The 25,357-nt window shown below is 41.2% G+C and overlaps 1 protein-coding gene across 1 annotated transcript; it reads right to left on the minus strand.

Moving 5' to 3' along the window:
• On the minus strand, positions 1 to 23,791 carry alkal2b (ALK and LTK ligand 2b). The gene is made up of 6 exons (XM_080876989.1): positions 22,929 to 23,791; positions 22,010 to 22,209; positions 12,402 to 12,455; positions 9,387 to 9,467; positions 6,976 to 7,051; positions 1 to 617 (listed from the first exon to the last, which is right to left on the minus strand). The coding sequence occupies exons 2-5, from the start codon at positions 22,197 to 22,199 to the stop codon at positions 6,987 to 6,989; spliced, it is 390 nt and encodes a 129-aa protein (XP_080733115.1). The 5' UTR covers positions 22,200 to 22,209; positions 22,929 to 23,791; the 3' UTR covers positions 1 to 617; positions 6,976 to 6,986.
• Positions 23,792 to 25,357: the final 1,566 nt, after the last annotated feature.

Raw genomic sequence — 25,357 nt, forward strand, 5'->3', positions numbered from 1 at the left:
TGCAGCTTTAACAATATAAATATATGGAATATTATTACTTTAATTATAAGTAATTATTATGTATGATGTCACATAAAACACATTCAGCATCCACTCAGAGGTTTAGTCCATTTTGTTTCCCCCTGCGTCTTCAAATAGAAGGTCAAACCTTGGCCCTTTGTCCAAAAAAAGTCCCCAAACACTGAAGAAGACATTTTGTCCCAGGTAAGTTTTGTCTCTCAGTTCCATGTCCAAATAGCTCTGTTATAAACCAGTAGAGTGTCTGAGGTTGTCCAGTACAGCAGGAATCGACCAAAGAACAGAGTAGAGGTAAAAAAGGCAAAAATGATTCGACGAATGCCGAGATGAGTCTACACAAAGTTGAACAAAACTCAAGTTTTTGCTCGAAAAAGTCCAAAAATCCTGTCATACAAGGTGAATGGTTGTTGGAGATAAACAGCTGAATCGAATAAAATAGAAAACAATCATTTTGATTTCCAATTGTGGATCAAGTCGGCTGAGCTCACTGGCTCCAGCAGATTTTCAGAGGTTTGTTTATAACTTTTCCTGCTGCTGGTCAACAGAGAGGATGAACCTTCTTGCTGCACCCTGTTATGCCAAAACTTCATGTCCAGAGCCTGTGGAAGAAAGACACGAAAAAACTTTTGCTAAGATGAAGACTGAAGAAGAGGATTCAGAATAAGCACAGATAAAAGGTACTTGTGATGGCTGCATGTACAGCCACACAGTGGTAATATCCACCATGTTAGTGTAGAGGCTTATATATTGCATTCACATTTGTCTTTAAATAGGACTTAATTTACAGGACAACAAATAACTGGTTTTGGTTTAGAATTAATTCACATGTCCACATAACAGTGCATTCTATAAGAAGTGCGCACATTTTAGTTTACACTGTTATGTATGATTTAATCTTTGTTTTCTGAGTTACCGTAGTTGCAGCTGCTCCAGTCCCTTGATTGAGGACCCAAGAGGTGGAAAAGGGGTGGAGCGGGCTTTGATGGAAGACTGCAAATTAGCTCATTCCATAACTCGGGGCCATGGGGGGGAATTGGAGTTCATTATGTTAGTTCCAGTTAGGTTTTGTGTGTTTTACCCCTCTGTGTTTTTGTGGGCTGATCAGCCACTATTTAAGTTTCCCCTTTGTCTCGTTAAGTGAGGTCAGTTTGTTTGAGTTATCAGTATGGTTTGTTAACTTTGAGTTCTGTTATTTTAACCTCTTTTATGGGCCCAAGATTTTGATTCTTTTTGCATGATTTAACCAATTATGTTTTTGGATTAAATAAAAATCATTTTTTTGGACTTTAACCTGTGCCTAAGTTTCCTTCGCTGCTCAGTCCATCACAGTACTGCAAATTGTTTTTCAGGGGCTCACGGTTGTTACATGTTCAAGTAACTGTACTATATTGACTTTATAAATTAAACAAAGGGGGAAAAAATATCCAGGCTTTTAGTTTTTAGTATGAGTCAGTTAGACAGGCTCTGTAGAACTTGTGGTTCTGTGTGGTCTATAGTACAAGTACAGGTCGTACAGGCTCCAAATAATATCTTGCTGGTTATACAGGTTCCACACGTTACAAAAGATTTTTTAATTCAAGTTTTACAGGTTCTGCTTGATTTTATTAGATGTAGATATTAAACTTAGCAGATTCTACTTACTCAAAACTATAACAATTTTATGAGAAAAGTCTGAAAACGTCACATTTAACAGGTTCTACAGGCCCTTTCTGACACTGGGCTTTACAGGTATTATTGTAGGGTGCACCTACAGGCTTTACAGACTGGTTCTACCATAAAGGAGATCAATAAGCCAAGGGAGTCATTGGCTTATTTTCTCATAGACTTCTAAACAATAATAGTACTTTTGCAACCAGAGTTGCATTTTTCACTAATTATCCATTAGTGAAAAATATGCCTGTCAATGAATATTTTAATTTTGTTAAGACAAATTAATATTTTATTCAAAAGGAACATTTGATTCTGAAAATTAATCAACACTACCAGTAGCTCACTTTTTCCTGAGTGGTACAAATTGTTAAGCTTTTCCATTTGTTAGAACCAACACTGTTGGTGTGTTAACAAATCACCATGAGCTATTTGGCATCAGCTGATATAAAAGTCTCACTGCCTAAGGCACTGCTGCCATTGAAAGGAGAGAGCCATAAAGATTGGGCCTAATGAAATATTTGAATAGTGTGATATTAAGTATGATTTTTTGAATGAATAACTTAATAAATTTGATTGCTCAGGTAGAGTAGAAAAGTGCTAAATGAGTACCTGTTCATTTACCTTAAGTATCAGCATTGGAGACAAATGGTTTCCGTCTGGTCCCGTCACCATAAAGCCTTGCAATGATATCTGTCTTACTTTAATGTTCTACAATCAATACAAAGATACACTGGATCTCAATACTGGTCACTAAATTCTTGTTTAGATGATTCCCTAAGGTCTTATGCCTGACTACTTACATGGTTACCATAGATGATGGTTTCAAAGGACTGCTTTAAAACGTATTATCCTTTTTGATTCTAATTGGCCTCCGTCAGTTCTAACGTTTTACATAAAAGGACATAATTAAAACATCTAGCCCTTGCTAAGTCATCAAATTAGCTACAGTGGGGCAAAAGAGTATTTAGTCAGCCACCGATTGTGCAAGTTCCCCCACTTAAAATGATGACAGAGGTCAGTAATTTGCACCAGAGGTACACTTCAACTGTGAGAGACAGAATGTGAAAAAAAAATCCATGAATCCACATGGTAGGATTTGTAAAGAATTTATTCGTAAACCAGGGTGGAAAATAAGTATTTGGTCACCTCAAACAAGGAAAATCTCTGGCTCTCACAGACCTGTAACGTCTTCTGTAAGAAGCTTTTCTGTCCCCCACTCGTTACCTGTATGAATGGCACCTGTTTGAACTCATCATCTGTATAAAAGACACCAGTCCACAGCCTCAAACAGTCAGACTCCAAACTCCGCCATGGCCAAGACCAAAGAGCTTTCGAAGGACACCAGGAAAAGTATTGTAGACCTGCACCAGACTGGGAAGAGTGAATCTACAATAGGCAAGCAGCTTGGTGTGAAAAAATCAACTGTGGGAGCAATCATCAGAAAATGGAAGACATACAAGACCACTGATAATCTCCCTCGATCTGGGGCTCCACGCAAGATCTCATCCCGTGGGGTCAAAATGATCATGAGAACGGTGAGCAAAGATCCCAGAACCACACGGGGGGACCTGGTGAATGACCTGCAGAGAGCTGGGACCACAGTAACAAAGGTCACCATCAGTAACACACTACAACGGCAGGGAATCAAATCCCGCAGTGCCAGACGTGTTCCGCTGCTGAAGCCAGTGCATGTCCAGGCCCGTCTGAAGTTTGCCAGAGAGCACATGGATGATACAGCAGAGGATTGGGAGAATGTCATATGGTCAGATGAAACCAAAGTAGAACTTTTTGGTATAAACTCAACTCGTCGTGTTTGGAGGAAGAAGAATACTGAGTTGCATCCCAAGAACACCATACCTACTGTGAAGCATGGGGGTGGAAACATCATGCTATGGGGCTGTTTTTCTGCCAAGGGGACAGGACGACTGATCCGTGTTAAGGACAGAATGAATGGGGCCGTGTATCGTGAGATTTTGAGCCAAAACCTCCTTCCATCAGTGAGAACTTTGAAGATGAAACGAGGCTGGGTCTTCCAACATGACAATGATCCAAAACACACCGCCCGGGCAACAAAGGAGTGGCTCCGTAAGAAGCATTTGAAAGTCCTGGAGTGGCCTAGCCAGTCTCCAGACCTCAACCCCATAGAAAATCTGTGGCGGGAGTTGAAAGTCCGTGTTGCTCGGCGACAGCCCCAAAACATCACTGCTCTCGAGAAGATCTGCATGGAGGAATGGGCCAAAATACCAGCTACTGTGTGTGCAAACCTGGGGCCTGTTCTTCGTACCTCGCTAAGTAAGTTAGCCGGATTAGATTGTTGACGATTTCGCGTGATCCTGGATCGTTCGGTTCCCCGAAGCTCATCCGGGACTTGCTGTCATAGCAACAGAGCCGTAAGCGTAAACCTGCTCGGGAGCAGGTTTACTTTATGTAAACAGGATTAGATCGCGGCCACGCAGGTATGTCCGCTTCATTTATACGAAAGCAACAGCGATATTCCACCACTGTTTCACCATAAATAAATAACATCAATGTAACTAAAGATAATGCAGCACTTGATCCTTTTATTGATGTCACACAGATACATACAGGTCATTTCCTAAAAAAGGGAAATGAACTATTAACATTCTATTACATGTATGTGATTATTACAGATGTAATTCATATTTCAGAGTAGTAATTGTAAATTACTTCGTGTAATCAAGATGAGAGACCACGGCTATAAAAGCGAAGGTGGATTTGGGAAGCCTGTCGCAGCCATGTCCTGTCCGTATACGCGACCAACCCATTGCGGAAGGTGCAAGATTGATAAGGAGAGTCCTCAGAATTCAGCGTATATTGCGGGATAGACAGGATCCTTTAGCTCAGCGCGACAGTGTGCTCATTGAGAGATATCGATATTCCCGTGAGGATATTATTTACTTAACCAACTTGTTGACGAGGGGGTGCAGGACCACCACCTGTCTTTTTTTCCTCTGCCCTTTTCTTGGTTGCTGTTATGAACAAACTAACAGAGTATTACAGGCCAGTATTACCTTGCCAAGAGACGCAAAGCAATCTAAGAGATAAATATTACCATTCTGTAGAATACTCCTGTATTCCACTTTTACTTGTTCCCATGTTCTTGTGGGTCCTGTTGTGGCTCTAATGTGAAAGGGGATATAATATAACATATTATAATATAATATAATGCCATATGATATTGGACAATATAGTGTCATATGATAGATCTACCCTACCGCCTACTGGTGTTGGCCAGAGGGGCCGATGGCGCGATATGGCAGCCTGGCTACAACCGTAGCTGCCTCCACCAGTGTGTGAATGTGGGAGTGAATGAATAGTGGTATCGTAAAACGCTTTGGGTGCCTTGAAAAGCGCTATATCAATCCAATCCATTATTATTGTTATTATTAAATTACTTACGAGTTTAATTTGTCAGCAACTTTCTGCCAGCCCTCTCTCCTTGCTTTTGCAGCCTTTGCAGTGTTCTCTTGCGTTTTAATTAAACTCTGAAACTCCTGAAATCCCTCACTCATGAGTTCTTGCTCTGCTGCCGGAAAATACCGAGCATACCCCTTCGACATTTTCGCCGACCAATCAGCGGGTTGCGATCAATGTTTCTACTATCGATGCGTAGCCCCTTTTACGACACCCAGTGATGTCACATTCCTGCGTCCAGCTGTACTAATCGTCAACAGCAGGTGTGTTCGGGGAACCGGATTAGCGAGCTCACGGTTAGCGCGATGGTTTGGTCTTGGATGTGTCATTTGATCTTGGATGTAGTAAGCGACGTACGAAGAACAGGCCCCTGGTAAAGACCTATAGTAAACGTTTGACCTCTGTTATTGCCAACAAAGGTTATGTTACAAAGTATTGAGTTGTATTTTTGTTATTGACCAAATACTTATTTTCCACCCTGATTTACGAATAAATTCTTTACAAATCCTACCATGTGGATTCATGGATTTTTTTTTCACATTCTGTCTCTCACAGTTGAAGTGTACCTCTGGTGCAAATTACTGACCTCTGTCATCATTTTAAGTGGGGGAACTTGCACAATCGGTGGCTGACTAAATACTTTTTTGCCCCACTGTAAATAGAACCTCACTAACTGATCGTCAGCAAGTGTAACCAGTATGCAGGTCTGTGCTATAAGTTCTACTGTCTATACAGTAATGATTTCCAACTTGTAGTCACAACGCCATTAACATGTGGTTGTTTAATTGAAATCTATTTTTAAACAACTTCTTGTTTTCCTTGATTGTCTCTGTTTTTAATACTTTACATTTTGTCTTATCCATATTTACCAGTTCTATAGCTCTCAGGGCTCTGAAATATTACCATCTGATCAAAGTTCTCTTATTTTAAGGCTTCTTAACGATTTTTTAGGTTCTCTTGATTCCTCATATTCTACAGACTTCTGCTAGTCTCAGGGTCATTTTGTGTTAAACTCTGTCTGAACTTATCTCTGTAGTTATTTGGGTGCTAGATATAAGCCTAACAATGGTCACATTGTGTTGGGGCTGTTTATGTTCTTCTTCTGTGGTCTTGTGGTCTGCACTGAAATGGATGCTCACTGGAAGCTTGCCCGGTGCTTTGCACCCTTAGTGATTTCACATAATGCTGTTAATACTGCGTTTTAGTCTGTCTTCTTGAGTGCATCAACAAACAACAAACATTTTCTCTTTCTTTAGCCTTGGGAACGATCAGCTTCCCTGGTAGGTTTCTGTCATCAGACTTTAACCTCACGGTTCATCAATAACATCTATTCATTACTGCTTCTACCAGCTTTAAACTTTGACCTGTATATATTTCCTCTAACTGCTATTTCCTGCCTTTGGGGTTCAGATTGAAATGTAAGAAAAGGAGTATTGACAATTTAAACATTTATCATGAGGCATAGCTGCAAGAAAAAAAAGTTTATGAACGCTTTATTTCCTGATCAAATGAGATCTGACCTTCATCTAAGTCAACTATAGATCAAAATGTCATTAATGACAATAGTCCAGTATGCAAAAAGAAAGTGAAGCCCTTTTTAATTAGAAAGTTACTTCAAGGCAGGTGTTCAAGCAAAGGAAAATAAGATTAGAAGTGGAAGGCTGATGCTTTGCCATAGCTAAAGTTATACTTTGATCATAAAAACTTAATCCTACAGAAATCACATCATGAGCACAATCGTGACAGAGGTAAAGAAAAAACCCAGAAGTAACACATTTTCCTGTTATTTAATTGCTTTTCTGTTAGTTGATTACTGTGGTGTAGTATGAATAGCCATAAAAGTTAAAAAATCTATGCAGTTGTCGGTCTTACCATTTGTCTGTTTATCTCTCTGAACAGCGAGGGCTCTTGGCCAGTTGAATCAGGAGACGAGCACATCTTTTATAGTCTGCAGAGAAGCAAAACAACACACTGTGTTTAACTGCTGCTTGAAAAAATCAATTTACTAAATTTCCAAAACCAAACACGACCTGCAGCTGCAGTGTCACGAGATGTTTAGCCTAGATGAGTGAGAAGACTGGTAACAAGAGGAACTGTTAGCTAGAAGCCATCCGATCTGACTAATCCTGGGGATAGCAGTAATTGATCATACATCACCAAAATGTAACTATTAATAAAGTGAAAAACTTGTTCTACTTGGACTTGTCATGAACAAAAGTGTTTAAATACTCTGTGAGAAAACTGCCCTTTTAAAAATGAATGGTTTTCCACACATGACTAATTTCCTAATTGATTTAACTTAAATGTGAGTTTGTATGTGCTTGCTCAAACATTTTATTTATAGACATAATTACAAAGCAGTGACATCAAAAGTTTGGGTAGTAAATAAACTACTGTCTTGAAAGCAATCTACTATATTATATATTATTATACATAAATGTAGGACTATCAAGGTGTAACCTCTGATGTATTTAGTTGTATTTATTGTGTTTAGTTCAGTACAAAACTCTCCCCATACATCCTTTGATTGCCCTAGTAATGTATCTGCTTGTTAACCTTGAAAGTCTGCAACGAGAAGACATAAACCTTCCCTCTTGAACAAACCAGGTCAAAAACTCAATATTTTAGGCAACACAAAAAATTCTTCTATAACCTCTGTAACCAAGACGGTGCCCATAACTAAAGTATGGGCACCTTCTTGGTTGCACTGTTTGTATATTTCTAATTTCCAAAGTCACCACCATGAATTCACAATGACATCAACTTCAGATGTGAATGAGATAAGAAACTTGAACTTAGATAAATATTTTTTCTTCTCTGTCATCTGACAAACATCCAGCCGATAAACCGACGGATTTACTGTGTAAACAGCCTCTGAACAAGTTTGAACCTCCACAGCTCCTGTAGTGCTCACCTTTAACATGCCTGACACTGCCGCCACACAAATGCATACACACACAAACACATTCACATTTTTAGCTGTGTCTCTGTGAAAACCTTTGTTCAGATACTTTAATCCAAGGAGATTTCAGCTACTACAGCTCACTGGTTTAAACTTTATTGTAAAACAACAAAAAGTTCCAGGTAGGCATCAAATGAAAGTGGGAAAAGTGCACCTGTACAAATAAAGTATATGACTAATGATTCATCTAATGGTTCAGGGCAATAAGAAAAAGAGAATATTCTAATCAATGTGGGTATTAAATGAGAATTATTATGGATGTACGCTACATGTCTGAGTGTCCTCACAATTAATAAATCAGGCTCAATCACGAGCCTTAAATTTCACAGCGGTCCTCACAAACTTGCTTGGGCACACATATTTCTATCCACACATACACTCACTCTCTCCAAGAAAAACAAAAAGCTACATGCATGATTTAATATCATAAGAGCTGATGCTGTTCTGACATGATTACACTGATAACAGTGTAACACAGTGTGGTTGTGTGTTAAAACACGTCTTATCCTGTTTTTTCAATCTCAACAAACTCCTGCAGCAACACATCACTGTGACACACACACACTAACAAGAAGGAATCTAACCAGCAATCATTGGTATGACTCTCAAATCATTCGGTGCCTTTGTGTGGATGAATTCCTGTTTAAAGATGAGACGTTGTTTTTGCCTACATCACTACTCTACAGATCTTTTCTAGCGTTCAGACTATTTTAGACTTCATGTTTAAAGTTCTGTGGGCTGAGAATGCCTCATAAAAGCACGAGTCTTCATAAGAAGGAAAAACCAACATTTTTTTTGTGTGTGTGTGTGTGTGTGTGTGTGTGTGTGTGTGTGTGTGTGTGTGTGTGTGTGTGTGTGTGTGTGTGTGTGTGTGTGTTAAAAACAGGCGCTAAATTTCAAGAAACTTGGCAGAGAAGCAAAGCATGACCAAAGGAAGAATCTATTTTATTTTGCTACTGAATCATTTTTCTTTAACGTGGGGAAAAAGGACGTTGACCTTGGTGGAGGATTTGCTCTTTCAATCCAATCCTACTTTTCTGCAACAGGAAATATGCTTTGAAGCAAAATATGACAGGATCCAGACATAACTTCTAAGATATTTCTTGAATTTATTTACATATTTGACATATTTTCCTTTTCCCCAAGTATTCAGTCCTGGACACTCGTACATTCCTCAGTCTACTTCGGAAACCTGTTTGTTTTTTCTTTCTGTAAAATTTTGCCAGAGAAATGAGAGGGTGAAATGAACAAATAGCTAGTGCAAGTAATTCCACTACTTCAGCTTTCATGTTTTTCAGGATAAGATAATTAAAAGACTCACAGGCTGGCTCTGTGCAGTCCCTGGTTTTGTGGTACAGTCGGTGGAACTGTTTTCGGCACTTTGGGCTGAAGTATAGAGGACCTGAGGAGAGAAAGAAAAGTGGTAAGTCAGGCATAAAAAGTCAACACAATGATGAGCTTTGTTTGTAGAAAGAGCTATGAGTCCTTTAAGAAAGGCAGTGTTGGTGGTCTTGCAACCACAACTAGTTCTGGCTGCAAATGAAAAATTTAGCAGCCAAGCATCCAATAAACTTTGAGCTACTAAAATTTGGACTTTATTTGATAAAGTACTGTAGCCCACAAACACTTTTCTGTTCAATGCTGTTTCAAAAACAAAAAAAGTTGGGAATCAGAATGCAATATTTTGTAAATAAAGAGAATACAGCGATCTGCAAATCAGAGAAAGCCTATATTTAAATGAGAAATCTTTTAAATCTCTCATTTAAATAAACACACAAATATATGTATAAAAAAAACACCCAGCACGCCCCTGCGGGCGGTTTATCCTTCAAGCTCGGGTCCTCTACCAGAGGCCTGGGAGCTTGAGGGTCCTGCGCAGTATCTTAGCTGTTCCCAGGACTGCGCTCTTCTGGACAGAGATCTCCGATGTTGTTCCCGGGATCTGCTGGAGCCACTCGCCTAGCTTGGGAGTCACCGCACCTAGTGCTCCGATTACCACGGGGACCACCGTTACCTTCACCCTCCACATCCTCTCGAGCTCTTCTCTGAGCCCTTGGTATTTCTCCAGCTTCTCGTGTTCCTTCTTCCTGATATTGCTGTCATTGGGAACCGCTACATCGATCACTACGGCCGTCTTCTTCTGTTTGTCTACCACCACTATGTCCGGTTGGTTAGCCACCACCATTTTGTCCGTCTGTATCTGGAAGTCCCACAGGATCTTAGCTCGGTCATTCTCCACCACCCTTGGGGGCATCTCCCATTTTGACCTCGGGACTTCTAGGTTATACTCGGCACAGATGTTCCTGTACACTATACCGGCCACTTGGTTATGGCGTTCCATGTATGCCTTGCCTGCTAGCATCTTGCACCCTGCTGTTATGTGCTGGATTGTCTCTGGGGCATCTTTACACAGCCTGCACCTGGGGTCTTGCCTGGTGTGATAGACCCCAGCCTCTATGGATCTTGTACTCAGAGCTTGTTCTTGTGCTGCCATGATTAGTGCCTCTGTGCTGTCTTTCAGTCCAGCTTTGTCCAGCCACTGGTAGGATTTCTGGATATCAGCCACCTCCTCTATCTGCCGGTGGTACATACCGTGCAGGGGCCTGTCCTTCCATGATGGTTCCTCGTCTCCCTCCTCTTTCTTGGGTTTCTGCTGCCTGAGGTATTCACTGAGCACTCGGTCAGTTGGGGCCATCTTCCCAATGTATTCTTGGATGTTCCTTGTCTCATCCTGGACTATGGTGCTGACACTCACCAGTCCCCGGCCCCCTTCCTTCCGCTTAGCGTACAGCCTCAGGGTGCTGGACTTGGGGTGAAACCCTCCATGCATGGTCAGGAGCTTTCTTGTCTTTATGTCAGTGGCTTCTATCTCCTCCTTTGGCCAGCCTATTACCCCAGCAGGGTACCTGATCACGGGCAGGGCGTATGTGTTGATGGCCCGGATCTTGTTCTTACCATTCAGCTGACTCCTCAGGACTTGCCTGACCCTCTGCAGGTACTTGGTGGTTGCAGCCTTTCTAGCGGCCTCTTCATGGTTCCCATTTGCCTGCGGGATCCCCAGGTACTTGTAACTGTCCTCTATGTCTGCAATGTTGCCTTCTGGTAGTTCAATCCCCTCAGTTCTGACTACCTTCCCTCTCTTTGTTACCATCCGACTACACTTCTCCAGTCCGAACGACATTCCAATGTCATTGCTGTATAGCCTGGTAGTGTGGATCAGTGAATCGATGTCTCGTTCACTCTTGGCATACAGCTTGATGTCATCCATGTACAGGAGGTGGCTGACAACTGCTCCGTTCCGTAGTCGGTATCCGTAGCCAGTCTTGTTAATGATCTCACTGAGGGGGTTCAGGCCTATGCAGAACAGCAGTGGGGACAGAGCATCTCCTTGGTAGATCCCGCACTTGATGGTAACTTGTGCTATGGGCTTGGAGTTGGCCTCTAGTGTTGTACGCCACATCCCCATTGAGTTCCTGATGAAGGCTCTTAGGGTCCCATTGATCTTGTACAATTCTAGGCATTCCAGTATCCAGCTGTGGGGCATTGAGTCATAGGCCTTCTTGTAATCAATCCAGGCAGTGCACAGGTTGGTCAGTCTGGTCTTGCAGTCTCGGCTGATTGTTCTGTCTACCAGTAGCTGGTGTTTTGCACCTCTGGTATTCTTGCCAATTCCTTTCTGTGTCCCGCTCATGTATTGACCCATGTGCCTGTTCATCTTAGCCGATATGATGCCTGACAGGAGCTTCCATGTAGTACTGAGGCAGGTTATTGGTCGGTAGTTGGAGGGGACCGGTCCCTTCTTGGGGTCCTTGGGGATCAGGACCGTCCGGCCTTCAGTTAGCCATTCCGGGTGTCTCTCGTTAACTAGCAGCTGGTTCATAAAAAGTCACAGCACAAATGAACCAGCTGCTAGTATATATATATATATATATATATATATATATATATATATATATATATATATAAGTGTCATTTAAATTTAAAATTTGATGCAGCATCATTTTTAAAAGAGTTAGAATATGAGTAAAAAGTGTTTTAATACTAAACTAAAAAGGTTATTCGTAGCATTACTGGATATAAAAAGTGAATCCTACAGAGGCTGAGTGAGAGGCTGAATGTCAGCACTGAATTAAAAACAAATATTAGTGCACATGTCAGGAGTCACTGTGAAGGCATCATTAATGCTAAGTGATATAAGCAGGTTTAGGAGCAATGACGATGCGTCTAAACCTCCACATTGTGTCTTTTCCAGCGGAGGCCTCACCTCATTCATCAAGAGGATGCCAAATGACATTGTATAACTCTCCAAACACCTGTGGTCTTATGGTTTTCATACCTGTCAGGTGTATGATGAAATTTTGCTTGCTGTGTGGGTCTTTGGGATGAGCCTCTGAAAAACAAATAAAAATCTATGATAACAAAACAACACTGCAGTCACTATAATAGCAGCAGTATATAATGGTATAGACAAATACTGGAGTCTGTTTATGCCACAATTTGATTTAATATGTTTTTTCCAGACACATAACATATTTAGACCAAGTGGGAATGGGCCTAAATGTTCACAGTGCTGTACTTACTACAAGGGTGTAAAATGGTCAAGGAGGCCTTTTTTTTTTTTATCCTCTAAGCGCATTTGGTTGTACAGAAATCAGACAACTATGAAGGAAATGGTTATGAATAACCAATAAATATACCATACCCACAGGCCCGGAGATCAGTCAGCGATCCCCTAGGAACCATCACTTTTGGGGAAAAAAAAATATTTTCTCTAACCGGCTGTTGAGTGGTTGCCGGGCAGTCACTTGGTGAAATTGGTTACAAAGACGTATAATGTATCACACAGTAAATGTCTTGCAATTGCTTTGATCACTGGCAGGTTACCGGTGTTGCTTGCAGTTTGCATGGAAGATTGTCTGCACACACTTGCCAACTACTTATACTGAAGAGGTCCTGAAGCTGTGAAAATGACAAAAGACAAAAACTGAACCTGCACGCCTTCAAAGTACTCTTCAGTTTCACTTGTGGACAGCCAACAATTTTCAGCAACCATTCTCCAACCAACAGGGGAATAGACAGACCTGTGGTTTCAAGGAGGTTGTATGACTGAGCCTTAGATAAGGTGTGAGTGGGCCTTCTTCAAAGTCCTCATCTCATATAAGGAAGTTCAAGGTAATACCTGAAATTTAGGGAGGTTGAACGTCTGGTGTCCTGGTGCAGCCACAACAACCTGGTGCTAAATGCCCAGAAGACAGTGGAGATTATTGTGGACTTCAGGAAGCACACAGCCCCACTCCCCCCATCATCCTGACTGACACCCCCATCACCTCTGTGGACTCATTCCGCTTCCTGGGTACCACTATCACCCAGGACCTGAAGTGGGAGCCCACCATCACCTCCGTCATTAAGAAAGCCCAGCAGAGGATGTACTTCCTGAGGCAGCTGAAGAAATTCAACCTGCCAACGATGATGCAATTCTACACCGCAATCATCAAGTCCATCCTCACCTCCTCCATCACCGTGTGGTACGCTGGAGCCACTATCAGGGACAAACAGAGACTGCAGCGTGTTGTGCGCTCTGCTGAGAAGGTGATTGGCTGCAGACTCCCATCTCTGCAGGACCTGTACACCTCCAGGACACTGGGGCGTGCAGCTCGGATCTCAGCTGACCCTTCTCACCCTGGACACAGTCTGTTTGACCTGCTCCCCTCAGGCAGGAGGCTCCGGTCCATTCGCACCAGAACCTCTCGCCATAAGAACAGTTTCTTCCCCTCTGCTGTTGGACACATGAACAATAACCATATGACTGTTCCCACCCCTAACACATGACCCTACGCCGTGTTCACGGCATCATTCCATGTTTGGCACTGATCACCACCTGCACTCATGTATATATCTATCTACTTAGCACTTTTAATTTTTATTCTTATTTTTATTTTAATGTCTATTTTAGCGTAATTTATGACAGTATGTTTGCACTGAAGCACCGCAGCAATTTCCTAATGTTGTAAACCTGCTCAACATTTGGCAATAAAACACTTTCTGATTCTGATTCTGAAATGTTGCTGCACACTTTGACTATACTTTTCTGTCTATTTTTGTTTTTTATGTTCAGTAACTTGTATCATCAGAAAAAATGAGAATGTAAGAACAATTGTTCTCATAAAAGCCATCAACACAAAAATCCCCCATAAAGATTTTGATAAACGTGTATGCACTGGTGAGCTTTTCTATAGACAGTATTCACATGACACTCAAAGTTCATTATGTTCATTATCTTTAAGTCGTGTTGTATCAGAGATTAACTTTAGAGGAATTCCAGTTGACCATAGTGTATACATCTACTAAAATCCAATTTTAAAATGCAATACATGGATATAGATTAAATACCTAAACAATATGACACGGCTACTGTTTCCTTCCCCTTTACCCACAGTAGCAATACTAGTTGAATCTTACCTGTACTACTTTCATTCAAAAATGGCATCTTCAACAAATAGTTGTGTCATTTTCATTATGCAGAATTTGAGCGTATATTTGAGAGTAAATGTCAAACCAAGCAAAATTATATATGAGTAGCTCTTTGCAGTGGATGCACAGGACGTTATCGCTGGATCCTGAGAGAAACTAAAAAATAAAACTATTCTCAGGCAATTTTTGCACTAATAGGGATCATCTTTCCTCTTTGACTTCAAAGCAGATTTATGAAGGATTATGAAAGTAACAATAATACTGATATTACTGATAAATAATACAGTTTATTGCCCATAGTTCTGTTAACATGAAAGTTTGGAGATGTGAGATTGTAAGTGAAATCACATCAATTAAAAGAAGGACTGAGGCATAGAGGACAATTTAGGTTAGACAGGTTTAAGGTCAGTTTTATATGTCAGCTGGTTTGTGTTTGATATACATTCAAATTTCAAATCCAGTCATCTATTGCTATTGAAGTAGTATTGAGGTTTAGGTGAAAGAAAGAGTTTGTAAATCTGTTTATCTTTCTTATTCCAATTATACAGTGGTTGTGGCAGAGGTGGGGTTCTATCTTGGGTTTTTGTTGAGAAAGCTGCCACTGAAAAAGAAGGTGCCTTAGGCTGCTTACTCCTCTGTGTCCATGCAGAAAGGTTGATGTATTACTAATGTCAGAGAGGAGTGGAAGTAGAAGGAGATAGAGTCCACCAGGCAGTGACAGTGGTATTCATGATGTTAAATCTGAAGCAGTTGTGGGTGTGAACAGAGTTATCATGACACCTTTACAGATGATCTGTTGAATATACCGAGCCTCCCAGGCACCAAAGTAGTAGGAACATTTTTAGATATTCTTTGTTTGGGGTTTTGGAACATAGTTATTTTAACTGAGGGCCTTTTGACTTTGTATTGTAAAATATATAGAGAGTGTTAAACTAAGGGAGAAGAAGGAACCTAATGATGGATTAACAAGAGTCATGCAAACAGAGTTTAAATATACAGTTTCATTGGACTTTGTTTAAGCCTGGATTCCGATGTATTAATGGGTTGAGTATCCCAATCCAAAGAGTTTATAGAAAGAGTTTGGTAATGGAATATCCGGAAGCATTGCCAGAGTTGCAAATCAGACTGTGACCTGACTGGATGGAGATGGAAGGACGGTTGGTTTCATATACCAAAATGTCATCGGCATATACAGTAGACTCAATTTTATGATAGTGTGAAATGGCAAATAATTATATGAAATGTGTAAATAATACTGGTAAGATACCACAATGTGGAGTCAAACTCAGGAACTTCTTGCTGTGAGACAACAGAGTTTAAAGAAATATAGATCAGCAACTAGCCACAGGGGGCCACAAGACGGTTCCTACCAAAGCCTCGATAAATGGGGAGAGATGCAGGAAAGGTCTTTGCCAGCTTAAACATATGGATCATCACGAATAAGATTTCCACCTTTTGAGTGAGTTAGAAGGAGAGAATCTCTTTGCTTCCATCACAAGATCAGACTGGATAACAGTGTAATAACAATAAATCAGTGACACTGAGCCTTTATTATTTTTGTTCAAAACACAGTGGAAGAAACTGGGAGGCTTCACATTCTCATCTGACTCAACCATAAAAAAATCACAGAAATATGAAACAGATGTAAAAACTCCTGAAGGCCAAACTTGTGACATGACCTTGCTGATACATCAGCAAGACTGTTGTTTTAAACACAAGGAACTTACAAGTTCAGCTGCAGAGTTACCCTCTTTTCTCAAAAGACACTGAAAAGGTCAAACGTGTCTCACTAGTTTTCTTTGCTGAATCAGGTCACACTGATGTGGAAACCCCACGGACAGGCCTGAAGTCATTTATTCTGTCATATTTCTGTTCTTTGGCAATTTATGAAGTTAAACGCTCTGGGATTTAAATGAAATAAAAATAGGAGCAAATATATTTATCGTTATTAGGAATTTAGATGAACATAACCCCCCATAAATTTGGTCTCCTACAACAGTTGGAGGTCCAGGATCTCTATGATAGATAGAAGGACTCAATCTTTGACATTAAAGGAATTATTTCTAACACTTTTATCCAAAACATTGTACAGAAAGCCATAAGATAGCATAGAGTCCTGAAATCATTTGCAGCAGCACCTGTTTCACTGTTATACAGATGGCTATTAAAATCTCATGGGTCTGCTAAAAACACCTTTAAAGCCTTAAGTGAGCTTGAGGAATTTCTGTTAGCAAAAAAATCCCAAATTCACAAGCTGGAACTAGAAGTTGAACAATCTTGTTCAACATTCATGAGATTTATTAGTACAAGCAAATCTCTTTGCTTCCATCACAAGATCAGACTGGATAACAGTGTAATAACAATAAATCAGTGACACTGAGCCTTTATTAAAAGAACTCAACTCACTGCAACTCAAGCGGTGCATACATCTAATCCAGCTTGTTCACAGTCTCACAGGGTGGAAAGGATTAAGAGTTTAAGCAAAAGTAACAACATAATGGCTAAAAAAGTAAAAGTCCTGTGTTGTCACGCTTGACAAATTTCAAGATAAATGGCAGCGGGTCACATTCTAATAAAACACAAGGCCCATTCCAGTACCTGGACGACATGGGGAGAAAAAGGATTAATTAGAGTAAACAATAGTTCAAATGTCTGTTGGAGAATAAAATCCCAGAGGCTAAAAGTTAAATGTGAACACAGCTCTGAGGCTGATTCAAACAAGAAGTTCTTTTTATTAATCTGCACTGTTTTACTGCTGGACCCCTTTGCCTGCTTTTTAGAGAGTATAACATTTTATGTTGTTTTCCAGCTGTGAATTATGAATCATTTTCAAATTAAACTCTCAAAAGCTGAATGGAACTGTGGAAAAGGATCAGTCATTGGATGGATCAGCTACAACATGGTCACCCCCCTCCTAAGCTGCCAGTCTGGCATGGGGGCGCTGGTAGTGTTGGGTCAGGCTTGTTTTAGTGCAACCCGCAGGTGATTGAATGAATCTGGGAAGTTTTTTATGCTTGTTGACATGTTTCTTGAGTTGCTTCCAGGCAGTTTTTGTGGTGTTTGATCTATGCATGCAATGTTGTTTCACCATGTTGATTTTCTAACGTTTTTTTTAACACTAACAAAGCATATTGGGAAGTCTGCTGACAGGGTAAGGTAGATACTTTAAGCCAAAATAATTTACATTTATGACTCTGACATCATCTGAAAGTAAAAAGTGGACACTGTTTGTAACCATCATTAAAGCCTTAAACTGTTCCTGTTGTGAGGTTAAAGTACTTTCTGCTGTTTTAAATCCCAATGTATTGTTCACACAATGCAGTCCTTTCTAAAATTGGACACATTTGCTCTGCTGAACTTTTTTCACACATAAGATGAGAGTGGACCCTCAGTAACAGTTATTCTACAAAATTTTTGTAGGGCTGGTTTGAGTCTACTAAATACAAGGCTTTGCAGTGAAGAAATATTGGCTTAAAATGATGGTAAAAGATAAAATGATCCTTTAAGAGGTGCCCTGGCTGATAGTTCCTCAGATGTGCAGAGGACCAAACAATGACAGCAGTCTGCTCTGTTAAAATTATCCTCACAAAAGTTCCTTTAAGGGTCTGGCCTCAGCTCGCAGCTCTAATGGAGCCAGCTGTAAATGCTCTGATGATTTAAGAGGGATTTGTCTTGCTGATCCAAACAACAAAAAGATCTCAAACGGCTGCAAGTCTGACTGATTGCGCCGTCACTCTTGAGGCATTTCTGCCTTTTCGGCACCAGCTGGAGATGAATGGACCTCACTCAGATTTCTCTGTGACATTGCTTTTGGTTTGTTCACACAAACAGAAATATTTGGATTTTCTGTCATTCATCACACAAGACAATGCTTCGGTCTAGTTTTACTTTTTCTTTCATTTGTTTCACATAAACTGAATCTGTTTAGCTTGAGAACTCTTACAAAACAGACTAGTCTCAAAGTGTTCCATTAAAAATAAAAGAAGTCCTGCATGCAAAGACATTGTTAACATGACAAATGTACAATTTTGTTTCTCAGTCCCTTGTTGCTATTTATCCATCAGGATTGTTTTAGTGTCAGTTGCTTAGTTTTGGTGATATCCACTGTTGAGATGTTTGTCTTTTCCTGAAAATAATGTTATTAAATGGCATTCACTGGTGGTACTCAAAGCCCCAACTAAATAAATAATTAATAAATAATAGATCGAAATTAAATCAAATAACAAACTCAACATTTCTTTCTCAAATAATGACTAGACTACTTAAAAGAACCCCCCAAAAATCCAATTCTTGTTTAACAAAAGGTTCCCTGCTTTACTTCATATACAAATTGTATCCAGAAAAACAATAATGCTCCTCACGTTTGGCTTTTGACTGGCTCTAACCCAGCAATCAAACCTGTAGAAGAAATTTATAATCTGAAAAGATAATATACATTATATTTGGGTATGTTCCTTGTAGCTATTTTAAGAGTTGAGTAAATGGGAGGAAAAAACAAACTAATTGACCGGTTGTAAAGTCACAAAATTCCAGGAAAGTCAAATTGAAGCCCTAATAAACTATGTCTGTACAAATATTTAGACTGTATTTGAAATCCATTTTAAACTACCGATCATATTTTTCAGTGTTCTTTAATTAGTATTTTAAACTTTGCTCTGACACAGTTTACATACAACCATTTGTCATCTGGACCAAAGCGCTACAGAACCACATTAGTCTCTGGAACTATCATCTTTCTATGTTGGATTTATAGTCCAGCGTTGGGGTCCAATATTCTAAGCTTCCACTATGCAGAGCCGAGGATTATCAGCATACAAATATCACAGATATATTTACGTGCAGTCCTCCAAAAAGCCAGCAGTGTGCAGCCAGACTGCAGTGATGACAGATCAATAAAGCTGCCTGAAGCTGCATATGCACTGGAAGAAATTCAGGGCAATGTGATCACCAGATAAGTGAATGACACGCCACGACTTCAAGCAATCATGGGTGAAATAACTGCTGGCGATGGGAAGTAGGTGGGATGAGATAAACTTTTCTCAACTTCCAGGGGAACGACTGTAGCGACCACCAATCAGAGTGAAGAACACTGTTGACTGACATATTCCGGGGCAGCAAATACATTAGAGGATCACCTTGGCAACAGAAACCAGGTTGCAAAATCTACAAGCGACTGTTTGTTAGCTTCAAAGCAATGTGTGACAAGTAAATTGCTTCAGTTATTGATGCAGCTGGAGAAGCCTCAAGACGGTGGTTGTCATAGACTATTTTATTATTTTTAGGCTCTTTCCTGTTTAATCTTGTCGACAAACAAATGCAGACCCATTATTGGTACTGTTGACTCCGCCCACTGGTGACACTACGCAGCTGCACCATGATGGTCTGTAGAGTTCTGAGTAGCTCTTAGCTTGTTTGCACCTTCATTTCAGAGAAGAGGGTGCTGCCTTTTTGTAATGAGGAACTCGTTAACACTCAAGAATCAACAATTATCTGTAACTACTGGGGTTGGGTTAGTTAGGTAATTCTAAAATTGCCCTTAGGTGTGAATGTGAGTGTGAATGGTTGTCAGTCTCTATGTCCTAGCCCCTCATCAGATTGGCAATCTGTCCAGCGTGCACCCCGCCTCTCGCCTGTCATGGTCCTGGGTGTCTGACCCAGCGTTTTGAATTGGTTGTGGCCTCACGATTCTTTCTGTTCATTTAAGAAATGACTTAAGTGTCACTGCTTTAGTGACCTCTAGTGCATCTGAGTTTATTTCTACTTTCTGGCTTTGGTTATTTGTTCTGTTTATCCCACGTCTCAGAGTCACTGTGTGTGTTAGTTCCTGTTTTATTTTGATAGTCTCCTGTTTCACGTGTATTATGTTCAGTTTCGCTTCTCCTGTCTTATCAGTCAGATTAGTGTCAGCTATGTTCCCACCTGTGGCCTGTTTCCCTCGTTATCCTCTTTGTGTACGTATTGTCTGCATTGCCCTCTGTTCTCTGACGTGTTCTTCCTCATGGTTGTGAGGAAGGAGCAGGTAGTATGAACACATTTTCTGTGGAGCTCGACTGGCTGTAGGGGGTCCCCGTAGGCACCATGTTTTTCCATCTGCTGCCTTGCCTTTACTTGGTCCTCCAGCAATTAGAGTGCATGGATTCAACCTGTCACCTCAAGCCAACTTTTTCACCTCAACGACGCTCAGAATTCCCTGCCTCTCTCCCAGGGTAGAGAGTGGCCAAGCCTGAACACTAGCAGCAGTTGTCAAAGAAACAGGCTGTGTGTCCTGTGCAGCCCCAGCCTGGACCTGGGGGCAGCAGTCTGAGCCAGAGGTCTCCGTGTCGTCTGATCATGTGCCACCCAAATCAGAGGTCTGCACTATGCCATCTGATCCTGCTCTGTCCGAGCTGGAGTCAGCACTGCCCACACCACCAGTGCCCGAAACTCCGGAGCCAGAGCCGCCAGGACTAACAATTCTCCACTTTGACTCCTGGCCTCCGTTCCCATTGTCTGTGGGTATCTGCTGCCCGAGCCAGATGCTCAGGCACACACATACACATGCCTTTTGGGGGGCGTTGTTCTGTTTCTCATGTGCCCTCAGGTTTTTTGGTTCGGACTCGGTCTCAGCCTCCACGCAACCCTCATGAGGACAGGTCAAAGAGAATGGATGAATGGCAGGTTGGAGATTCATAATTATTTTATTCCTTGCATTTCTGGTACTCACTAGCAGGGACAGCACCATTTAAATATTTAGTCATACTAAATACTACATACTACTTTAGTCAAACTGCTACCCCCGTGACCCGAACCCCGATCACTGGCAGAAAATTGATGGATGGATCTTAGTGATATATCTGTACTAGCAGATTATCGTAGGCTAAACTTGAAAGCTTTGAGTTCAGTTATTAACTTTGAAGTTACACTTTGCTACATTTGGACTGGCGTCAGGGTGCGGTTTCCTACAAATGTTGAGTCTCAGGATGTGCAGAAGAGCAATTTTGACAGTTATGAGTACTTATAGAGCACTTCACATAGAGGTGAGTGTAACTCTGAAACTAAGTGTCAAGTATAGGGGGTAGCTCCTTAAAAAGGGTCATGGGATAAATGTGAGTGCCCGATAAGCATTGTGGTTTACAAATGGATAAAGAACAGTCCTTTGACATACATTTTAATTCACTGGAGTATGAATGAAACCACCTCAGGAGTTTAATTTTGCAGTTTGGAATCAGCTTTTTTGTGCTTAAAAACAGCCCCATCTAGATCGTGAGAGTGTATCTTGGGCGACACAACAGGTTCACGCTCCTCCTAAATCAAAAAGGATTTAATGAAATTACAGCAGGAGGGGCCCAACAGGACGTGACGCCCTGCAGCCTTTTGCTTCTGCACTCATTCATATTTTTTGACTCTCTGAATGGATGAATAAAGTTCAAAGAGAAACCGCAGACGGCGGCGTGATTACGATGTTATCTCACTGTTTCCGCCATCAGTACTGACCCAGTCCGTGCTGCGACCCATGCTGTACTCCCCCGGGCGTCTCCGTCCTCGTCCTCGGGTACCGGCCGATCAGCTCCACCATGCTGCGGCTGTCCGTCTGCGTGCCGGAACCTCGGCGAAGGGCCGCCTCGGTGAGCAGCAGCAGCAGGAGGAGGAGGGCGGATAGGAGCGTGAGCCGCGCGAGCAGCATCACCACGGACCTGAAGGTGCAGATGAGCAAAGTTCAGATTGTTTTGTAATAATGTTCCTCCAAGGAGCCAAAGCCGTTTCCTCCCACGTGCTGGATCTTCTGACAGAATCACATGATCTTCATCAGGACTCATGTGGACCCAACTGTGAATTTGACAGTTTTTAGGTCATAAGAGAGACTTTGAGTCAAACTTTTTTTGTAATGAAAAATAAAGATCATGTGATATGATCAAAAATGAACTTCTAATGAAACAAAACCTATTTTAATAAAACCAAACTTACCTGAAATAAAACAAATTTATCTAAAAATAATAATAATACTGCTGTCTATTTAAAGATACGGCGTGATTCTAACGTGAGTTTACTGCTTTTAAAAAATCCATGTAATAACGTTTTTCCAGGGTTTAGTTAAAGATTCAAGTTTTAAAAGAGGCGCGTTTTACGTTTGCTTTTGATTCATTCAATGCGGTAAACTCTTTGAATGATTCTGAAGTAAAAATGAGTTTCCAGCAGTAGTTTCGCTCCTAAACGCGCAAACAAAATATGTCCCAGTAAAAACACGTTTAATGCTCTCGCTGCACTTTAAAAGGAAGCATCACCCTCACACATCCTGCAGTTATTACAGAAAACTGTTCAACATGTCACATTTTACGCCTAGGAGAGGTTTTCTGTCTGCGAACAAATTTCTTCACCGTTCGGCTGCTCCCTCAGCTCACACACTTAAACTCACCTGTCTTTCCTGCGCAGCTCTCGGAGCGCTCTCTGATCCCGGGCTCTCCCTCCCGGGCTCCTCCCGCCGGATAATTACTAAACTTCTGCTTTCTGGTGTGTTTTCTTGTCTCTTTGTGCGTGTTTTATTATCCCGGGTTAGTTTCGAGCCGAACCGCGTGCCGAGCTCCAGAGGCCGGTGGCATCTTAGAAAAGCGCTGAACTTTGACTGAGCGCGTGGAGCTGAGGGAGCCCCTTCCTCCTCATCCTCATCTGGTCCTGTTCGCAGCAGCAGCAGCTGGCAGACAGCTGGACGGGGTCATTCCTCTGCTTTGCGGACCGAAGAGAAGAATTCTTGAGACTCGGACAGACTCTGGAAGCGTTTGGCACGAAGCACCTGCAGCCCGGGACACTTGCTGACCTCCGCTCCTCTGTCGACCAGTGGGATCGGCTCTGTGCCACGCGCTCTTTTCTCTGTGGAAATAATCCACCGTGTCTTCTACTCTCCACACGCGCAACTCCGACAGATTACGGAAATACGGCAGGAGGAGGGAGGTGCGTGCGTTTGGCAGCTAGCATGCGCACACACATACACCCGCGCACAGTCAGAAGATGACAGATGAGTTTCTGCCTGCAGACATCAGCGGTGCACCACTCCCTCTCAGTGGATGGAAAGAAAAATGCTTTGTGCGTCTCCTCCTCACCTCCTCTCCTGAGTTGATCAGTTTCTGGGCTTCCACGTTTGCTGTTTTGACGAACTGTTACAGTGGTACTGTGTGTTCATTTGTGTTACACAAATGGTTTTTAATGAGGAAAATATAAGCGATCCTGGTTTCAAGTGACCGAGTGAACCAGAACTACAGCTAACTACAGCTATTTAACCACCAGAGCAGACCCACCTTCAAAATAAGCAGAAGAGAAAATATCCCAGGGTTAGGGTTTAAGTCACTTTAAAATCTTGACCTGCAGCAAGTTTTTTTTTTTTTTTTTTTTTTTTTTTTTAGAAAAACAAACATATATTTTTATATTCCACAGTCAGCATTTTGCTAGTTTAAATTTTAATTCAAAGTACATTTCATTCAGTCTTTTGCTATTTTTGACATTCATAAGTTAAAGTATCTCAAATTTTAAACTTAATAATTCAACATTTTGAACAACTGTTATTTTAACAGCTGTGGATCTGAATCGGAGGGTGAGATCATTTATCAGACTGTGTGAAAGTCTCCAATAAAGCAAAGGTCACAGGATACATGCTAATGGATTGGTGACATCACCCAAATTGCCAGTATCATTCATGCTAAGCCCACAAAAACAGACAATATTTCAAATGTTTCAAATGTTACTGAGGCTTTTTTTTTTAATTCTGTAAAACAAACAGAAATTGTGACTAGACATTGTGGCTTACCCTTTGTTTGAAGTACTCTTTTGTATGATACCATAGGTCTGATATCTGGAAGATTGTTCTTGAAATATTTTTATAGCTTGTGTTTTCACACTGTGTGTGAATCGGTCTGTCATCATGGCAAAATGTGGTCCGGCGGAGCCCTGAGGCAGTTGCGAGTACTGTGGCAGGTGTTTATATGTCTGTCTGTCAGTTGGTTTTCAGCATTATAGAATTACGTCTGTGCAAGATACAGTCACAGAATTTTAAAGGTGTGTATTTGAGATCAAAATGAAGGCCGGGTTTGATGTGAGGTGGAACTGATGGGTTGAAATATCAGCATGTTGATAGGGGGAAAAAAAGTATAGAGGACATATGAGGTTCAAAACAGATTGAAACCAGAGACCATCTTGTCAGGGGATCACACCAGCCGCTATACCAGCAAGTTTTCTGACCACACGCGTCTTTGAGCTTTACCTTCATTTTGATCTTGGCTGCATACCGTTAATATATTGCGTAACTGTGTCTTGCACTGTTGCAATGCCAATGTGTTGAAGAAATCTGCCTGCAGATATCCAGATAGACATCACATCAAGTACTCAAAACTGCTGACAAACATGTTCACATGGTAAAAACTGTGTTTTTATGGCTTCTACTTCCACTTCTGAATTATGACTTGACAATGCTTGGGTAAAACATTTGTTAGAGTTAGGCATAAAAAGCAGTTTCCCATGTTAAAGTCATGTGTTGTCTTGACCCATCTCTGTGATGAGTTTAAAGCTGTAAAGCAACATCACCAGACCCCCCTTTTGCACCACTCATAAGTTCTTTGATTGCTAGTGGGCACTTGACATTTTATCTAACAAGGGGCTGTAAGAAGCAAATAAAGAGCACTGTTTGCATCACAGAGTACCGTGACTGGGTCCTCCTTTCCCCACATCCCCACGGTCTGCCAACACAGACTGTGACACTGTCCGTTTTTCACCTCAGACTATGCCAGCACCAATGCAAAAAAACATTTGTAAGGAGGTGTTGTTGGAATATCAAACCTTTTAAATATCAAACCGCAC

This window comes from Rhamphochromis sp. 'chilingali' (genome assembly GCF_963969265.1).
Source record: "Rhamphochromis sp. 'chilingali' genome assembly, chromosome: 3".
NCBI lineage: Eukaryota > Metazoa > Chordata > Actinopteri > Cichliformes > Cichlidae > Rhamphochromis > Rhamphochromis sp. 'chilingali'.